The 17,220-nt window shown below is 38.3% G+C and overlaps 1 protein-coding gene across 3 annotated transcripts in view; it reads left to right on the top strand.

Annotated features, from left to right (window-relative positions):
* RALGAPA2 (Ral GTPase activating protein catalytic subunit alpha 2) overlaps positions 1-17,220 on the top strand; it is a 136,111-nt gene that overhangs the window by 72,114 nt on the left and 46,777 nt on the right. For all 3 annotated transcript variants that reach the window (XM_035320495.1, XM_035320496.1, XM_035320497.1), the window contains 6 exons: positions 73-844; positions 1,131-1,202; positions 1,834-1,957; positions 4,153-4,308; positions 11,452-11,610; positions 16,473-16,600. In XM_035320495.1, the coding sequence (XP_035176386.1) occupies positions 73-844; positions 1,131-1,202; positions 1,834-1,957; positions 4,153-4,308; positions 11,452-11,610; positions 16,473-16,600 (1,411 nt within the window). The remainder of the gene's footprint in view (positions 1-72; positions 845-1,130; positions 1,203-1,833; positions 1,958-4,152; positions 4,309-11,451; positions 11,611-16,472; positions 16,601-17,220) is intronic.

Genomic DNA, 17,220 nt, shown 5'->3' with positions numbered 1-17,220 from the left:
TGTTTCAGAAAATTGCAGATTCTCTTTTTAATTATCTTTTCCTGCTCTGTAATCTCTTTATTGATTGTTTAGAAAAAAGAAGAAGGAACTTAGAATTAATACCTTTGACGGCACGGATGGTTATGACTCATCTGGTGAACCACTTGAGCCACTACCCACTCAGCGGAGGTCCTGCCATCCTCCACAGTCTCCTTAGTGAGAATCACGACAACTCCTATGTGGAGTCCTCTGAGCTGTCATCAGAAGTTTTCCGGAGCCCCAACTTGCAGCTCTTTGTGTTTAATGACAGTACTCTTATATCATACCTCCAGATCCCTGCAGAAAAGAAGAAGGACACTGAGCCAGCAGTGGCCCCCTCAGATGTGAGGGTAATTGTCAGAGATATCTCAGGGAAGTACTCTTGGGATGGCAGAATATTATATGGACCTTTGGAGGGCTGCCTTCCACGGCAGAGTACTCCGAGCTCATTTGTGATTTCAGGCAACCCTGAGCACCAGTTCAGTTCCCAGAAAGACATTTCTCAGGTGGAAGAAGGAGAAGATGCTCTCGACAAGTTGCTGGAGAAGATTGGTAACACTAGTCCTGAATGCCTTTTACATCCCCAGCGGAAGCTGAATGAGCCGTCGCCACCACCCTTTGGTATGAGCTACGAACAAGAGAATGAAATCACCGAAGCCCTGATGAGGCAGAGTGCCCAGGAAAAAGACTATATTTTTAAATGCAGCTCAGGCTTCAGTATGAAGGTGGCCCGTCAAGAAGAACCACGTCCTACTGAACCTCAAGCGTCCTTTTATTTCTGTCGGCTGTTGCTAAATGATTTGGGAATGAACTCCTGGGATAGAAGGTAGGAACAGAGGGTTCAGAACATGGTTACAGTACTCTTGCTGCTTCTGACCTTGAAAAGAAATCAAGATTTACCCACTGTCCCTTACCTGCTCTAGCAGTGCTCTTCTTACTTACAGTCATCCAAACAAGTCTCGTCAGTCTGAAATTATCTGAGTTGCTTATGGGTCTGATTGTAGTCATTTGAATCATGCTAGTTTGATTACTTCTCTTAGGATTTTGAATGAAAAAATACTGTGTCTATCTGTGTTGCATTTTCCTTCTCTTTTTTTTTAATATATTTGTAGGAAAAGCTTTCATCTTCTTAAGAAAAATTCAAAATTACTGAGAGAACTGAAAAATCTGGATTCTCGCCAATGGTAGGTAATGTTTACTAAACACACTGTGGATAAACTCAGTTTCTAAAGAATAAATGCCTCATCAAAAAAAAACAAAATCGCATGTGCTAGCAATACAAATACTTCTATGAGAAATGGATTGTTTGTTTCTAAAGAGTTCCATAGATTGAATGGAGAAGCTATTTTCAATGGCACTATATACATAGAATTCAAAATAGCAAACAATAAGACACAACAGCCTGTTTCCTGATTTCTTTACAGCCAGGTAGTGTCAGGATAGATTTCTGAATATTCTGTTGATCAAATTACGTTCTCATTAACACCTGTGCAATCTTACTATCTTTAGCAAGGTTGCACAGATGTGTGTGATAAAGCCTGTAAATGGAACTTGGTCATCAGTTCTTTTGCTGATGAACAGAAAGAAAATACCCTGCTCTGCACACCAAACTGCACTATCTCTGCCATGTGGGAAAAAAAAAGTGGTAAACATATATATTTCTAATTTAAGTGATGTCTTTTTGTGCATAAAAGAAACAGACATGTAGAGTAAAAGGAGGTCATCTGTCCGTAGCTTTCAGAGGGCAGGTGATCTAAAGAATCATTTGAGCTAAAACCTCTTTTAATTTTCATTTCTTGTTATATCTAATTACAGCCGTGAAACTCACAAGATTGCAGTGTTTTACATTGCAGAAGGACAGGAGGACAAATGCTCAATACTGTCCAATGCAAGGGGAAGCCAGGCATATGAAGATTTTGTTGCTGGACTGGGTTGGGAGGTAATAATCACAAATTTAGGCAAACTAACATATTTGATTTGAAAACCTACAAAAATCAGTGTAAGCCAGTTAAAATAGGTAAATGGAAAATAAACTGCTTATGTAACTGCATATTTTTAAGTTCTCGAAAAAGAAAGATAAATTTTATTGTATGTTAATGCTTAGCAGATCACTGTGTACTTAGCAGATCACTTAATTTAACAGAATTCTATAAATCCACATGCTACTTCTGATTGAACAGGAACAGTGAAATGTTGTATAAGATGTTTTAGAAGGTTTTTACCTTCTTTATAAACTAGGTTTGTTAACATATGCATCATCAGAGTGCACTGTTTAGAATTTCAGAGTTATATGATGGGTAATGTTAAGTACACTTTCCTTCTAACATGAAAAAAGCTTTAATCTAAGAACATCTAACATATTATTAGTTAATATTAAAATAATATTAATCATTACTTCATTAAAGTAGTTTCTGTGGAAACAGTGTGTTTGAATTAGCAGGTTACAAAACAAAGTGTTAATATTGTTCCTACAAGCTAGGATATATTGTAGGTTATTTTAGATTTGCATTAGCTAGCAGAAGCAGGAAAGCAGGAATGTAATACAACAAGAATGTTGTATTACAGAACACAAAGATTACGCTTTTGAGGCTAATATGTGACACAGCCATACAAAGCTTTGATAAAGTGTGTCTCCATTATCCCTGCTATAGCAGACACTGCTATGAAGGTGGATGTGAAACCTCAGACCACTTGTGTCCCAGGACTGTATCATTTTAAACAAGTCAAGTTTCCCATATTCCTTAAGTTCCCATGTCTTTATACTCTCAAAACCTTTACTTACTTTATGTCCCTCTCTGTGTTTTCTATGCCTTTTGGTCAGTTTTTTTCTACCCATCCCTAGCTCAGCCAAGAGAACAAGAATGCTTAGGGTGGTTTTCATTGAGCGTCATCATGCTGCAGTATTGGTCAGACTGTCCCCTGACAAAGGTCCTGAGTTCCTTTGCAGAGTGGCTAAAGAAAGATTTCTTCCTTCTTTCTGTGCTTTCCACCAGTGAAAGCTGTTGGATATCTCTAAGGAAGAAACTGAGTCACGTCTTAAAAATGTCCAGCCTAGAAAGCCATCAGACCACTCATTCATGCATGGGATGAAGTACTTAATTTTATTTTATTTTTAAATATGTGTCACCTCTTAGGCCTGGAGCAAATGCTATTTGCAGGTCTGCCTCAGACTATCTGTACGCACATATCCAAGGAAAAGTGTACAGCACTTTGTTCTTCTAACTCACTTGTTTGCTGTCACTAGCTTGGCATGCACAAAGTACAGTCCCTTCTAATACAATTTTATAATTTATTATCACTATTGTTGCACATCCTTCCTGTTTCTGATGGATAAGTGGCGCTGCAATGGACATTGCTGCTTTCTGCATCGTTAAAAGCTGTAGCTTAATTTTTACCTTAATTTTAGCTGTTATGAGCTCTTCACATGGTCAGACCACTTACCCAAACAAAGGACTGCTGTACAGAAGGCAAAAACATTTGGTTTTAGTTTGCATTGGTGAAATGGTGTGTCAGTAACCTAAGTGGCGTGAACATTTATGGTTTTCTGGAAATACACAGTAGCTGTGTTTCACATCTAAGGATGTAAGTGAAACAGGGTCTACAGGGAGAGGTAGCATCCTCAATTAGAATGATGCAGTTGGGAAAACACACGAGTTTTTGTACACAGTCTTGTCTTCAGAGGGGCATTTTTCCTGAACAATCTTTTTGAATAATTTCTTCTAAAATATTTATTTTTGTAAAAAAAAAAATGAATCCTTACTGCTTATATTTTCTTAGCACTTTATTTCTAACTGTGTATGCTTTGCGTGGGCTTGCTAAGCCATGTGTAACCCTTAGAGCAGCTGTGCATGATAGTACTTTTGTTTCCTTGCTGCAGATTGCTGATTGAAAGGTAGAATAGCCTTGTAGATAATCACACAGTACCTAGTTAAGAGTTGTTTACTTTCAGTAAATGTCAAATACAGGAATGGGAAACCAACAGATCTAGCGCTAAGATCACGAGCCTGTATGGAAAGATTCCTCTTTCTCTGGGATGCTAACAAACTTGCCAGGTCTTGATTTATCAATAAGTAGGGTTATTTGTCAGTCTTTAAGAAAGACTGGTTCTTCTAATTATGACTTTCAATCACTTAGGTTGATCTCTCAACACATGGTGGATTTATGGGCGGCCTGCAGCGCAACGGCAGCACTGGACAAACAGCACCCTATTATGCTACCTCTACCGTGGAAATCATTTTTCATGTGTCTACAAGAATGCCATCAGATTCAGATGATTCACTGACCAAAAAGGTAAATCATTTCCTGTGTATTTCAAAACATTTGATGTAGTGTTGTGCTTACACTGAAAACAGACCATGCTAACTGGTCCTAGCAGGCCATCTTTTCTGTGCCACTTAGTGCTCTGCAGCCAGATTATCTGAATTAAATGGCATCTAAATTCTGGATTCTGCAACACAATTAACATTTCCATGGTAGCCTCAAATACCACCATTAGTAATAATATTAGCAATAATTTCATTTGTTTGTTGTCTACCTGCCAAAACTGCTGTAGTATGGTAGAACAAAACAACCAAATGCAGCATAATAAAACCTTACAGATGAATCATCCAGTGTGTAACAGAAAAGAAAAGAAGTGAAAGAGAAGTGACAAGCATAGTACCAAAAGCAGCCAGCTGATATTTAAAACCATTATCCAGTCATTCACAATTGTGACAAGCAGACTCTGCTTCAAAGATGGCCAGAACCCAGCCCAAAATTTTGTTGGTATCAGTACTTAATCATTTGTCTTTACTAACAAGAAGTGATTTGAGATGATGGTGCTTGCCAACTGCTGCTTAGTCAACGAAGATTTTAGATGCATACCAAATCTTTGCCTTTTTAATGAGGATTGGCAACTTGTCCTACAAGGTTGTTAATGTGCGTTAATAATGCTACCACAGCCATCCAGTCTACCATGTGATACTATTGTGCTCTGAAAATTATCTATAAATGTCACTAGATGATTTTATTTGTTCTCCAGTTAGTTTCAAAATAGCATGTGCTTTTCCTAGAACTCAAAAGGTGGAATTTCTGATTACCACTTCTAAAAAGTTGCCCAGCATTTAATCGTAAAGCTGGATCCTCTTTTTCTTTCCTAATGCCTCTCATTTAAAAAAAAAAATAATAATAATAATAATTACATGTTTGTCTTCAAATATGCAACTCATTATCTTCTTATTAGGGGATTTACATAGTTATGGGGGCAAAAAAAAGAGTCATCGGAGTATTTTAGGGTAGAGTGGTAGAGCTGTGATATGTATTGAGAAGCTGTATAGTCTCTGTCACTGAACCAAGGTAGGTCTATCTGTATTTTACTGTTCCTGGCTAGTGTTTATCCAGCTGCTAGTTAAAAACCTCCCGTGATGAAGGCTTTATAGATTCCCTCAGCAACATACTCCAATGCCTTACTTTTTGTGCCATGAGAAAATATTTTGTGGCTTATACTTTGCTTCAGTTTAGGCCCATTTATTCTTACCCTGTCCCAGGTGGATACACACAGATCATTTTGCAGCAGATCTATTCGTGTTTGCGAACTGCTACCATGCTTTTCACAGTCTTACTTTTCCTGGCCAAATTGTAGTCATTTAGCCTAATTTTCCCTTGTAAGTCATAGCTCCTGTAGGTTACAGAAGCATAGCAAAAGCAGTGAAATGTCTTGTCTAGCTGTTGAGTAATAAATTATCTTGGAAAAGAGAAGGCACTGTTTGACAGAGCCCACCATGCAGGGAAAAATGGGCTTTACTTGCAAACAGTCTATTTTACTAATTCTCCTAATTTCCACACATACTAGTAATTAACACAGCTATGGAGAGAGTCTGATTATTCTATTTAATTGTCTTCCCTAAATTTACTCTGGGAGAATTTCTTCTTCATGAGAAACAAAAAGCAAAAGCATTTAGTAGTTGCCAGTCTCTGGGTCAGGAAGTGTTAGAAAGCAAGGCCAGCTCCAGTACATATTATCCACAGAAAACACCTCATAGTAATTGCTTTAAGACTTTAAAAAATCTTAAATCTACTATAGGAATGGGAACCCTGCAGGGATCAAACTGTGTATTCCTGTAAGGCAAGACAAAGCTCTGAGCAACCTAATGGAGCTTGAGAGCTGGTCCTGCTGTAAACAGGGGGTTGCACAGTCTTCCATGATGCTGTGTTTCTGCACAAAAAAAGCTTTGTTTGATTTGCCATAGCTGTTTGGTAATGTGTTGGTTTAGCATGTATTTCTGTACAAATTAGCACAGACTTCTTAACAAACTTCATGTAAATGCAGCTAACAGTGGAGGGCAAGACACATGTCAGAGGCACCATAAAATTCTGGAAGATAGATAATTCTCTAATTCTTTGGCAATGCTGACGGATGAAACAGCCCTCATTTGAAACCAGTGATTTGAGTGTATATCCAAACCATTTCTAAAGACAATATTTGTTTAAGAGCTCTTATCACCGTAAATGTAAACTCTAAAGTGTCCATTTCTTGATTTTTCACTTGTGAATCTTAGCTGCAAGGAGGCCTTACACTGAGATACACGAAGGCAAGTGCACTGATGCTTTAGCAGAAAAATCCCTCAGTCCACCACAGACCCATGTTGATTTTGGCAGCTCCTCTGTGTGCAGGCCACAACTGGTGCATGCTTGGAAAGAAACGTGTGCCTGTCTGTGACATACTGTTAAAGCAGAAGAAAATATATTTGTTTCCCCACCTGGTGATACTGTACTTATGAGCGGTGCAATGCCTGGCTAAGAGAGCCACGCTCAAACAAAATGTCGTGTGTCATTCATCCAGCCGTGAAAGCCTCTTCTTTGTTCGCAGCAGCCCTCAACTTCATTGCAAGTATTTTAATAATTCTACTTACTCACTGAGTATGGTGGTCTGAAGTCCTCACCTCAGATTAATGAGGCAGTACATCCAGGTGTTCTATGGTTAAAAACATTATTATTTATCTACTACCTCTTTTGGTTAATTCTTCTTTTTCATAGCAGCTGTGAGAGGAAGGAAGGTTGCAATCTTGTCAGTTAGTACCAGCTTCATTTCCATTTTTGCTGCAAAAGGAATATATGGTGTTAGAGACCAACATTGCTGGGAGGAGAAAATGTCATTGTGCTGCCTTCAGGGTGTGATGGGGGTCACAGCTTTTTTTTATTGCCTTCCTCATGCTTCCATCAGATAGGGTTGCATGGATACTATTTGAGTTCTAAGATCCCCCTTATCTCCTAAATCTTTGTCATTTCTGTGTTTTCTTCCCTGCTTGTTTTGCCTCTGGACAGACAGAAAGCATTCAATACCAGTTTGCTTGGCTCACAAACTCTGGACCTGGACAGAAGGTCTTACCACTTGCTGGCCAGGGAAGTAGTACAGCCAGACATAAATTCTGTGGGCTGGGGAATTTAGCAGATGCAATAATTTTATTCAAATATGTTATTATGTTTCTTTATTTTTACTGAACACAAGACGATAAATTCATTCCTGGTATAAATTCACAAGAATAAGTGCACTTCCAGTGAGGATGAGTTTGGCCCCTTATTTTTGTGCCATACAGTAGTAATCTGCACTTTGTATTCCTTTTTACAAAGTATATACTGACATATTATATCGTTCACTCAAAAAAAAAAAAATAATAAAAAATAAAAAATAAAATAACAAAACACAACCCCCTGCAAACACAATAAAACGCAACAAACCAGTCCAAAATAAGACTTAGGCTTGAAATAAATGCTTTCTTGTGGAATAATCAAAATTCAACTGATAATCTCTTGCTGCTGTAGGGTTCAGCATCATTGGTTCTAATTTTTTTTTATCTGGATGTCTTGTGGCAAGAACGAAAATCAATCATAGTAACAGCATCCTGCAGTCCCCTTTCTTGTTCTAACTAAATTGCATCTAACAGTTTAAAAATGGGCTGCAAAATTTTCAAGTGATTTATTCCATCTCCTCCCATTGTCATAGCAGAACTTTTTCAATTCAGAAATCTGGTTGCAACCCCATACTGAACTCTTGCTCCTTTGCTGCAGAAATTTGTTAGCTAGAGCTAGATTAGATTTTTAGCAGCTAATCTAACTGCTGTAGGGGTTTGCAAAGTGGGGACAGAGCTGTGCTATTGGATTTGTCCAATTCATTTGACTCCAGGACTATAATTGCACTTATGTCTTACAAGGCTTTTATAGCCTAGGGCTGGCGAGCAGCAGAAAAACAAATTGGCAGTGATACAGTAAGAGTGAAAGGGAATGAAAGGCACACATTATCAGTCTCCAGGCAGCACTGTTCTGGCAGGAAGTTTCTCGGTTAATTTACAAATAAAACTTAGATTTTAGGATGGACGCACTGTCAGCCAGACAATGGGGATGTCAGGCCCGACTGTTACTTAGCGAAAGTAGCAGCCGTGCCTCCCCACAAGCAGGAATTCTTCAGTCAAACAGACGACTCCTCTCTGGAGCCAGCTGGCTCTGTAATGCAATTAGCAGGGAGAGGGGTCAGGCCGCGAGGTGTGCACTGTGAGCACTGCCTTGCCACCACGCGCTGCAGCCACCCGGGGCCCTGCAGCCACCTGGGCCGGCAGTGCACCCGAGGCACCAGCACCGGCGCAATGCCCAGCTTTGGACAGGGACCACGCGGATGCGATAAACTCGAGCACTCAGGCCTCTCCTCGTTCCCCAGGATTTTAGCATGTGCTTCGTACTCTTTGGTTGGTTCGGGCTTTTGGATGCAAGTGTTTCTGTCTTTCCACCTGCATGGGGAGCCCAGCATGCACCCGGGCTCTGGCCCGTGGAGCAAACCTTGGTGATGTTCATCGGGGTGCCCAGGCCACCACAGCCAGCACTGCGAACAAGTGACCCAGGAAGCTGCAGCTGGTGTGCTGCCACTGATAAGATTATTGTGATGTTTTTTATCGCTGGAATGATCTTGCAAGGACAAATACTTTTGGTTGATGCCAATTGTACATTTGTGGCACTGCATTGTATAAATGCAGTGGTTAGGGATGTTTGGTTTAAAACCAAAGAGATAGTAACTTGTGCTCTAAAAGCAGTTCTCTGCATGTGATGAGGTGGTACTCATAGCAAAGAGTAATTCATCATCACACAGGGTTTGCAGGGTTTTGGGCTTGGAGCCATCACTTCCAGTCTCAAACAAGTGTAGGTTGCGCTGACTTCATGTTTACTGAATTTTGTTCTCTGGGGTGTGCTACAGGTATCTGGGGATTTTTCAATATGAAAAGTGTTTAATTATTAGCAGAATAATTTGTTGTGAATTAAAAAGGGTTTCTTAGCAGCATTGAGACCTATTTTGAATTCTGTTTCTGTAGCTATACATGCCATGTACCATTCCCAAGGCACCATGAGGAAAGACAGAACCAATCCTTTTCTTCCTGGTTTTCTTTTTGTAGTAAATCAAGTGAACTGTCTTCAGTTTGAATTTCCCTATGCAACAGGGCAACTGCACAGCCTTGCAAAAATCTGTTTTCATATTTATTTACTTTTTTTTTTTTTTTTTTTTAAGCAGAGGTTGCTAAAGCTGTTGTGGGCTTTCTTCATGCCACAGAGCGAGTGCCTGTACTCACTCCTTTGTAAGGTGAGCTGGGTGCCTCCACTCCGTTGAGCAAATGTGGGGCATGGCTTGCGAGCCCTGTGCCTGGCCTGCTCTGAGCACTGCTGCCGCGAGCCAGGTCCCGGCTTCCCAGCTTCCGCAAGAATTGCAGCTCAACTTCATCCAGGCATGGAGCGGCCATGCCAAATGCTCGCAGTCTATAACTTTCCTACGCAAAGCCCCAGCACCAGGCAGAGTTGGTCAGAGCAAACTCACCTCTTGCTTTAATCATTTCTGAGGCGACCTGGCTGTGTCTGCTTATTCAGATACAAGTGTGAAAACAAAGTCAGGATTTTGATGTTCAATTAAATTACTACCTGGCTTTGTATGTATTGGTCTGCACTGTGATGTTGTCAGCATAAGTATTTTCTTGGGTGTGACTTTTTACTGAGTAATAAAATAGAAGTCAGATGACCATGAGAACAGTTTTTTATACCAACTTTCTACATGCTCTAATATAAGTATTGTTAATGTTTCCAAATTTCTTGTAAGTACAGACTGCATTTTCTTCAAAAATGGCTTTTATGTATAGCTTTAAACGAAATACAACTCTGTATTTTTATTTCATTTAAAACAAACTGAGAATCTCAATCCTACTTTGAATGTAGCTTCATTTTACTCTGATAGAGTACAAAGTATAGGCAAAAGGCTTATTTTTAACTTTCTGATTCCTGTTAACGGTTCACAGTTTTCCGCATTTCTCTTACAACTAGGATACAGTTTGCCATTCAACCAACCTTGTAGGATTTAAATTCTTTACTTTTAAAGATGCTACCTGCTTGCTACCTGCTTCTGAAGAGGGAATATTCTTTGGTATAATACCAGTTGATATGAGGTCCCTAGAGATTATTTACCAATGTTTTTTTTGTTTTGTTTTGTTTTGTTTTGTTTTGTGTTTTGTTTTGTTTTGTTTGTTTGTTTTTGTTTTTTTAACAGAGACAATGCAGGAAGCAGAGCTACATTTTGGCTTCTTTGTTAGGTCTATTGTCCACATTGTTCAGGGTCTAGCACCAAACTAGGGGTGGTTGTCTTTTAAGGTTTAAGTGGGACTTAAACTCTCTTTATGCATTAGTCTGGCATTCTGCATGTGGATTAAATTTTAACTTTAAAACTTACAGTTGAAACTACTGTGCATAGCTTGTACATGATTGACAAATACTTTGTACCATCTGTTAGATCACCTCCAGTTCCTCCCATATAACAAAGCAAACACAGATCTTTAGATGTATCTTGGGTATGTCTTACTTATAACTGATCCATCTGCTCCAAATAAAGTAACTTCCCCAGTATTGCCCATTCTTCTGTAATTCACACTGTCCAAAATATTTTGCTTCCATTTTCAAAGAAAAGAGGAGTCTTCCTCACCAGATATGGAGACCTCAAGGAAACATTTGTAATATAGTAAACAGAGAAAGAATGGTCCGTGATGGAAAGTTTCTTGACATCCAGAGTCAAGGCATTTCACATTTCTGTGACAGCTGCATTATTGTAACTGACATACGATGTTTGCTGCCTAACATTTTGTTCTAGTAACTCAGATTTCCACCTTAAATTATTGTAGGTAATGTACATTTACATACCATGTTAATGGCTGATTTGATAATTACTTAATTAAGCCATCACATAACAATGTGTTCTGAATGAAGCAAATTATTTAGCTGATTATTTCATGAGTAACTGGAGAAAAACAATATTTTAACTTTTTTCTGTAATGAAATATTTGTAGTATTGAGCATTGTAATTCAATTTGTAAGCCATGACCTCTCATAAACTGTTGTTATCACTCTGATTAATAAAGAGCCAATTTGCTGTTGCAGCTTCGTCACTTGGGAAATGATGAGGTTCACATCGTCTGGTCTGAACACACGAGGAACTACCGCAGGGGCATTATACCAACAGATTTTGGAGATGTTTTAATTGTTATTTATCCAATGAAGAATCACATGTTTTTCATAGAGATAATGAAGAAACCAGAGGTATGTTTTGTCTGCTGTATTGGGTCTATTATATGTGCTGCACATGTGACCAACAGTTTCATGGCTTAAATAAAGCTCAATGTTACATTTTTTTTTTTCTCCCAGCAAATACTATATATATGCTGTCCTCAGTTTAAAAGCATACTGAGCAACGAGTTTTTGTTTTAAACATAGAAATGTGAACAGAAATTGAAATGACTACTAATTCATGTTATATTATTCTTAGTGCCTAAAGAAACATTTCCAATTTCTAAACCAATAGACGTTATGGTACAAACAGCTTAAAATCATGATGAATTTCCAGTGTGAGCCAAGAGAAGCAAAGTAATAAAGATTTAAGCTACTCATTTGCTACTGATTCACCCCATAAGAATTATCAACTGTTGTACATATAGCACTGGGCATTACCTTGCATGTTTTCGAGACCCTCATCCTCATCTGACTCAATGGGATGGTATAGGCAGTGGATATCCTTACATCAAACAAAGTATTTGAGTTTTATTATTTGCTGTTTAATTAATTGTCATACGACCAAATTTTGAGATTTTTTTTCAAATAATGGATTTTGGGTTTTTGGTGTATATATTTGTCTGGTATATATATAGTATATATACTATATATAGTATATATATAGTATATATATATACTATATATATACTATATATATATACTATATATATACTATATATATATACTATATATAGTATATATATACTATACTATATATATATAGTATGCTATATATACTATATATATACTATAAATTCTGTTTCCCTTTTATGGGGGACAGTATTTGTTCAAGAAAATAACCAGCTGTGAAAAAATGCATTCACCAGGTGACATATTTACCAGCTGTATATGATATTTTTGGAGTTGTGAACGATGGGATCTATTATATATTAATCAGACTAGACATTTCAAACTTGATTTTTTTTTTTAATGTTTTGAAAGTGTTTTGTTTGTTTGTTTGTTTGTTTGTTTCCCCCCCTTACACTTGATGGTGAGCTCTGCAGTTTACTTCTTGAGATTTTTAGCTTTTAGCCTTCCGTAAGGAAGATTAGAGTTTAGCTCTATTAACATGCTTGAAAATTCTATGAATCAACCAGAGAACAGCTATGTCATTTTGTATATTAGTCAAAAATACCCAACTGGCAGAAAGAATAATAGCTAACTGGAAATTTAGTGTTATCCCTACATTTGAAGTACAAACCATTACAATGTAATAAAATTAATCCAGACATTTCCAGGGCAAGTGTGGCTGACCTTTTGTTCACCAGCTACTGACCCCAGGGTGAATGAAAGAGGCTTGCAGAAAGAAATGTCTGTTGTTTGGCTTCGGTCCCTGGTATTTAAATTGCATTCCCTAATCAAATGAAAAGGCTGTCCTCTCTATCAGGTTACAGAATCCATGGCAACATTTGGCCTTTTATATACATAATGTTAGCCTTTTTGTTTGCATCTAAGTAGAGACACCTGGAGCAATGTTAACATTAACCGATTTAGCATTAATAGCTTCATTATATAAGAATTTCTGATCAGATAGCTGTTACTTTTGTTATATTGCTTCAGCTTGTATTGTTTTCATTTTTTATCTCCCTGCTTGGCAACCGGGCAATGATTTGCAAATTTTTTTTGTCTTGATTAATTAAGCAATATAATTATCAGGAACCGTGATGCAGTCTTTGCTCGACAAAGCTTCTGAGGGAAGACAATAGTAAGTCTGTTAGTGTGAATGCATTCCACGCGTCACAGATGCATGAGGATATTCTGAACAATGAGACGAAAAGCTGCCTGCAAAAGAGGACAAAGAATGCCAGGCAGACTCTACACAGTGCACATACCGCCAGGGACATACTGTGGGTTCCCTGGGACACAGATGCCTCGTTAGATTGCAGCTAGTCATCAGAGATTAATTCTCAGCCATTTGGTACAATAATTTACCCATTCCCCAGTCTTTTAACTAGTGCTGCTTGCTATAGAAGTGAAGTCTTTGTGCTCAAAAGGTTTATTTAACCTTGCCTACTTTTACTGTGTGCAACAAAAATAATTATTTTTTTTTTCTTGGAAATTGTAATGAAGCAGGTGTTTGCAATGTGGTGAATATTAATTTCTGGTTCATGGATAACTTGCACTGACATTTGGAGTAGCTGGGGGGGGAGTAATTTCCCTTGACTTCTTTTTTCTTTTTCAAATTCATTCCTGTCTATCCCTACTGATTTTTTTTGTAACCGTTTGAAACCCTGTTTTCGTCAAATGGCTGTTTAAATACTGGCTTACGGAAAAGTACTGACAGGGGAGCGTGGTCCTATGAATTCACTTCCTCTGTCCCTTCGTGCTCCCTCGTTAAGACCAGCGCTGTACAGATGGAGACTGACGGTACGCGGCATCCCATTGACTTTAATGACCCTGATGGATCTGTTCTTGGTTCTGGTTTCACGTGGGTTACGCTTGTCTTGCTTTGCTAACGTAAAACCATTCACACTCAAAGTCACCTCTATCGTCTGCTTCATTGCTTTCTTTTCCTATCAGACAGTGTAGGCCAACTTTGGTTTGTGAAAAATACTTAATTTTGACAAAGTATGTGACTAGGACACAGTCATTTAAATAATTCAGTTTTCTTCTTGAGAAAAAGCATGTTTCCACATTTCCTGAAAGTTCCGTATTTTACAAAATAATCACATGCAGGGTAAGTAATAGACTTCACAACTGTTCCACACCCCTCTTTTTGTTGCCTTTCCATTACCTGGACTGGCAGTGTTATGGCTGGGGACGAGCCAGCTTGCGCAGGGCTCCCCAGGCCCTCCCTGGGAGCAGGCACACGCACCCATGAGCAGCAAAGGAGCATGCCCAAGTTTTGGGATTCAGCTCAAATGAGCCTACTTCTTAGTTCGAACAGTTTTTTTGCAGTAAAGTTTTTTTGCAGTTTCTTGGAGTGTGAGAGAAAACACTATTGAACTTTTTGCTTAAAGAAGTCTGTCACATTGGAGATATTTTTTGAAAAATTTGCTGCAGAGTGCCCATTGAAAGATGTTTAAAAATTTTATGCAAATAAATGGTGTATAAAATAAACACACTTTGTATATACTTTCAGTATATAAATTGAGTAATCCTGGGTTAAGACAATCTGCCACGCTCCCTAGACTCCAGGTGTTTCTGAAATAGTGTAACAACGTCCTGTAAGCCAAGCTTGCTGGCCGAAATGACTGGGAATGAATTTCTTTGTGCGGTAACAAATGTAAGTGCTAATGTGACTTAGAATATTTAACATTTGCATGTGGTATAGTTTTAATACTAATATGTACTTCACAGGCTTATTTGTACTTATATAAAAATGTAGTTTTACATTTCTTTTTCTTTTTGTCAACATTTGAAAGGTAAGAGTGTGTGTTAAAAATTTCACTTAGAAATGTTATTGCTTAAACTGCAGAAACTTGATGCTCTAGAACATTATCACTTTTGTGGCATAGATTTTCTTCTTGTCACCTTCCTTTCCAGCTGGCTAGTTAGTAATGCTAGCATTAAAAAAAAAGAAAAGAGAAGAAAAATACTATGGAAACATTTTACATTAGTCCTTTTTTTGAGGGGGAGTTCGTTATTTTAAGTAAAGGAATGATAAAATAACTGTGAAAAGACAGCTGTCATTTGCAGATGTTATATTAAATCCAAATTTCTCCTGTAATTCATTGCCACTTCTAATTAGAGGAATTCCCTAGATGCAGGGGATTTATATTATTCTCTTTGTCCATTTATTGAATGACTGTCACAGTCACCCACAAGCAGTTGCAGAAGAATAATAGAGGGTATTTATTTATGTGATAAGCCCCTGTACAGATGGAAAAATCCACAGCTTAAATATTGTTAATTGCTGCTAGCTTCTGTTTTTTTGTTTGTTTTTTTTCATTTTGAGTTTGTGATAGGGAAGTGAGTTTGACTATTTGTCAATGCTGAAATTTACTATACAGTTAATTGTTAAGATTGTCTCTGCTTCTGACATGGCAAAGCCTGTTATATGTTCCTCACTGCAGATTTCACTTTTATAAAGTGTGTGGGTCTCTTTTACCTAACGTAGCCTTTGTCTGAAGAGCCATATGCCACCAAATGACGTTATGTGGAGGGTTCCTCTGGAGGTAACCCTGCAGTAACAGAGTTCTAACATCTTGATGCTGTATCCTGGACGGACCTGTTCGCCTGTGTGCAAGCTTTGCTTACAGGTGCCATCTCCCCTGCTTTCCATGAAGCTCATTATCTTGGATCAGCTCTTCTTTTTTTTTTTTTTTTTTTTTTTTTTTTCCTTCCTTTAGAGAAGTCCACGGGAGGAGTTTATAGAGGATTATCTGAAGCAAATACTTCTTTGCAAAAACTCCTGCCTGTAGACCCCAAACTCAGCCAGTGAGTCAGGGTCTCACGTTGAGATGTAAGACAGAAAACCTCTCTAAGTATCTGCTCCAAATGGAGCATCAACTTCAAATTCATTGGCAAATTTTGTTAATGTATATAATGACCTCATGCTTACCTCATTAAATATGCCATGTACATATGCACATCAAACATACTGGTGATAGTTATTGAAGGTTAAATGCTTAAAAAAAATGGGATTAATATCACACTAGAAGTGTCAGTATGTAAAACAATGTGGTCATAATGCAGCCTGGCAAAATAGTTTACTAGTCTTTTGCCTAGAGATGGGAAGTGTGAAATTTTCCCCCCCTTGCCTCTTACCTTTCTCAAGCAGCAGGTGCCTTGCTGTGAAAACCCTGTGGGCATCGGGTGTGTTGTTTCCGTTTCTCACTGTGGAATTTGTTCCAGTGCTCCACAGCCTCCTTTGGCTCAACTTCACGTTGTTTTTATTTTGGGGTCTACAGGTGCCATTTTTTGGTCCTCTCTTTGATGGAGCCATTGTGACTGCAAAGCTTCTGCCAAGCCTTATATGTGCCACGTGCATCAATGCCAGCAGAGCTGTCAAGTCACTCATCCCGCTCTACCAGAGCTTGTATCCTTTCCTGCTGATGATGCAAAGTTCCCCGTGGTAGGGTTCTTACTTCTGAATATCCTGCTACTAAGAGGTAAGCTTTAATGAAAATACTTCCTAGAAAGGTCAAAGCTTTCTTCGTGTCAATCTCAATGTTCTTAAGAGTCATTCACACCCAGTTGCCATCCACTGTTTTTAAAAAAAATCATAACATTACAAGAATGTTCTCACTAGAGGTTGCAGACAATCTTGCTGATAGTGGACTTGGACTTAATATTGATACTTTGAACCGTAAGTAGTGATAATCAATTTTCTTTCATGCCAATAAAAGTTATCTACGGTGTATATTAGGCTAATACACAGAGCTCAATTGTGTTCTTATCTTATTCAAGAAAGTAGTCCAGTTGACTTTGCTTGGACTCATTACATTAACAAGACAGATGGGATTTGGCCTATCATATGGATGTTTGAGTTCCCTAATTCCAGTCTTATTCAAGCCATTTCTGTAACTGGAAATTTTCAGAACAGATTTTCTAACAGTTGATGGGAGATAACTAGACGGTATGCTTTTCTCCTACAGAAATTGTAGGATAAACTTTTATTCTTACATGATGTGCAGACTAATAGCATTATTACTGGGT

The sequence above is a fragment of the Oxyura jamaicensis genome, chromosome 3 (assembly GCF_011077185.1).
Source record: "Oxyura jamaicensis isolate SHBP4307 breed ruddy duck chromosome 3, BPBGC_Ojam_1.0, whole genome shotgun sequence".
In the NCBI taxonomy this organism is placed as follows: Eukaryota; Metazoa; Chordata; class Aves; order Anseriformes; family Anatidae; genus Oxyura; species Oxyura jamaicensis.
The sequence above is the reverse complement of the archived record's forward strand: the minus strand, read 5'-3'. Positions and strand labels throughout refer to the sequence as shown.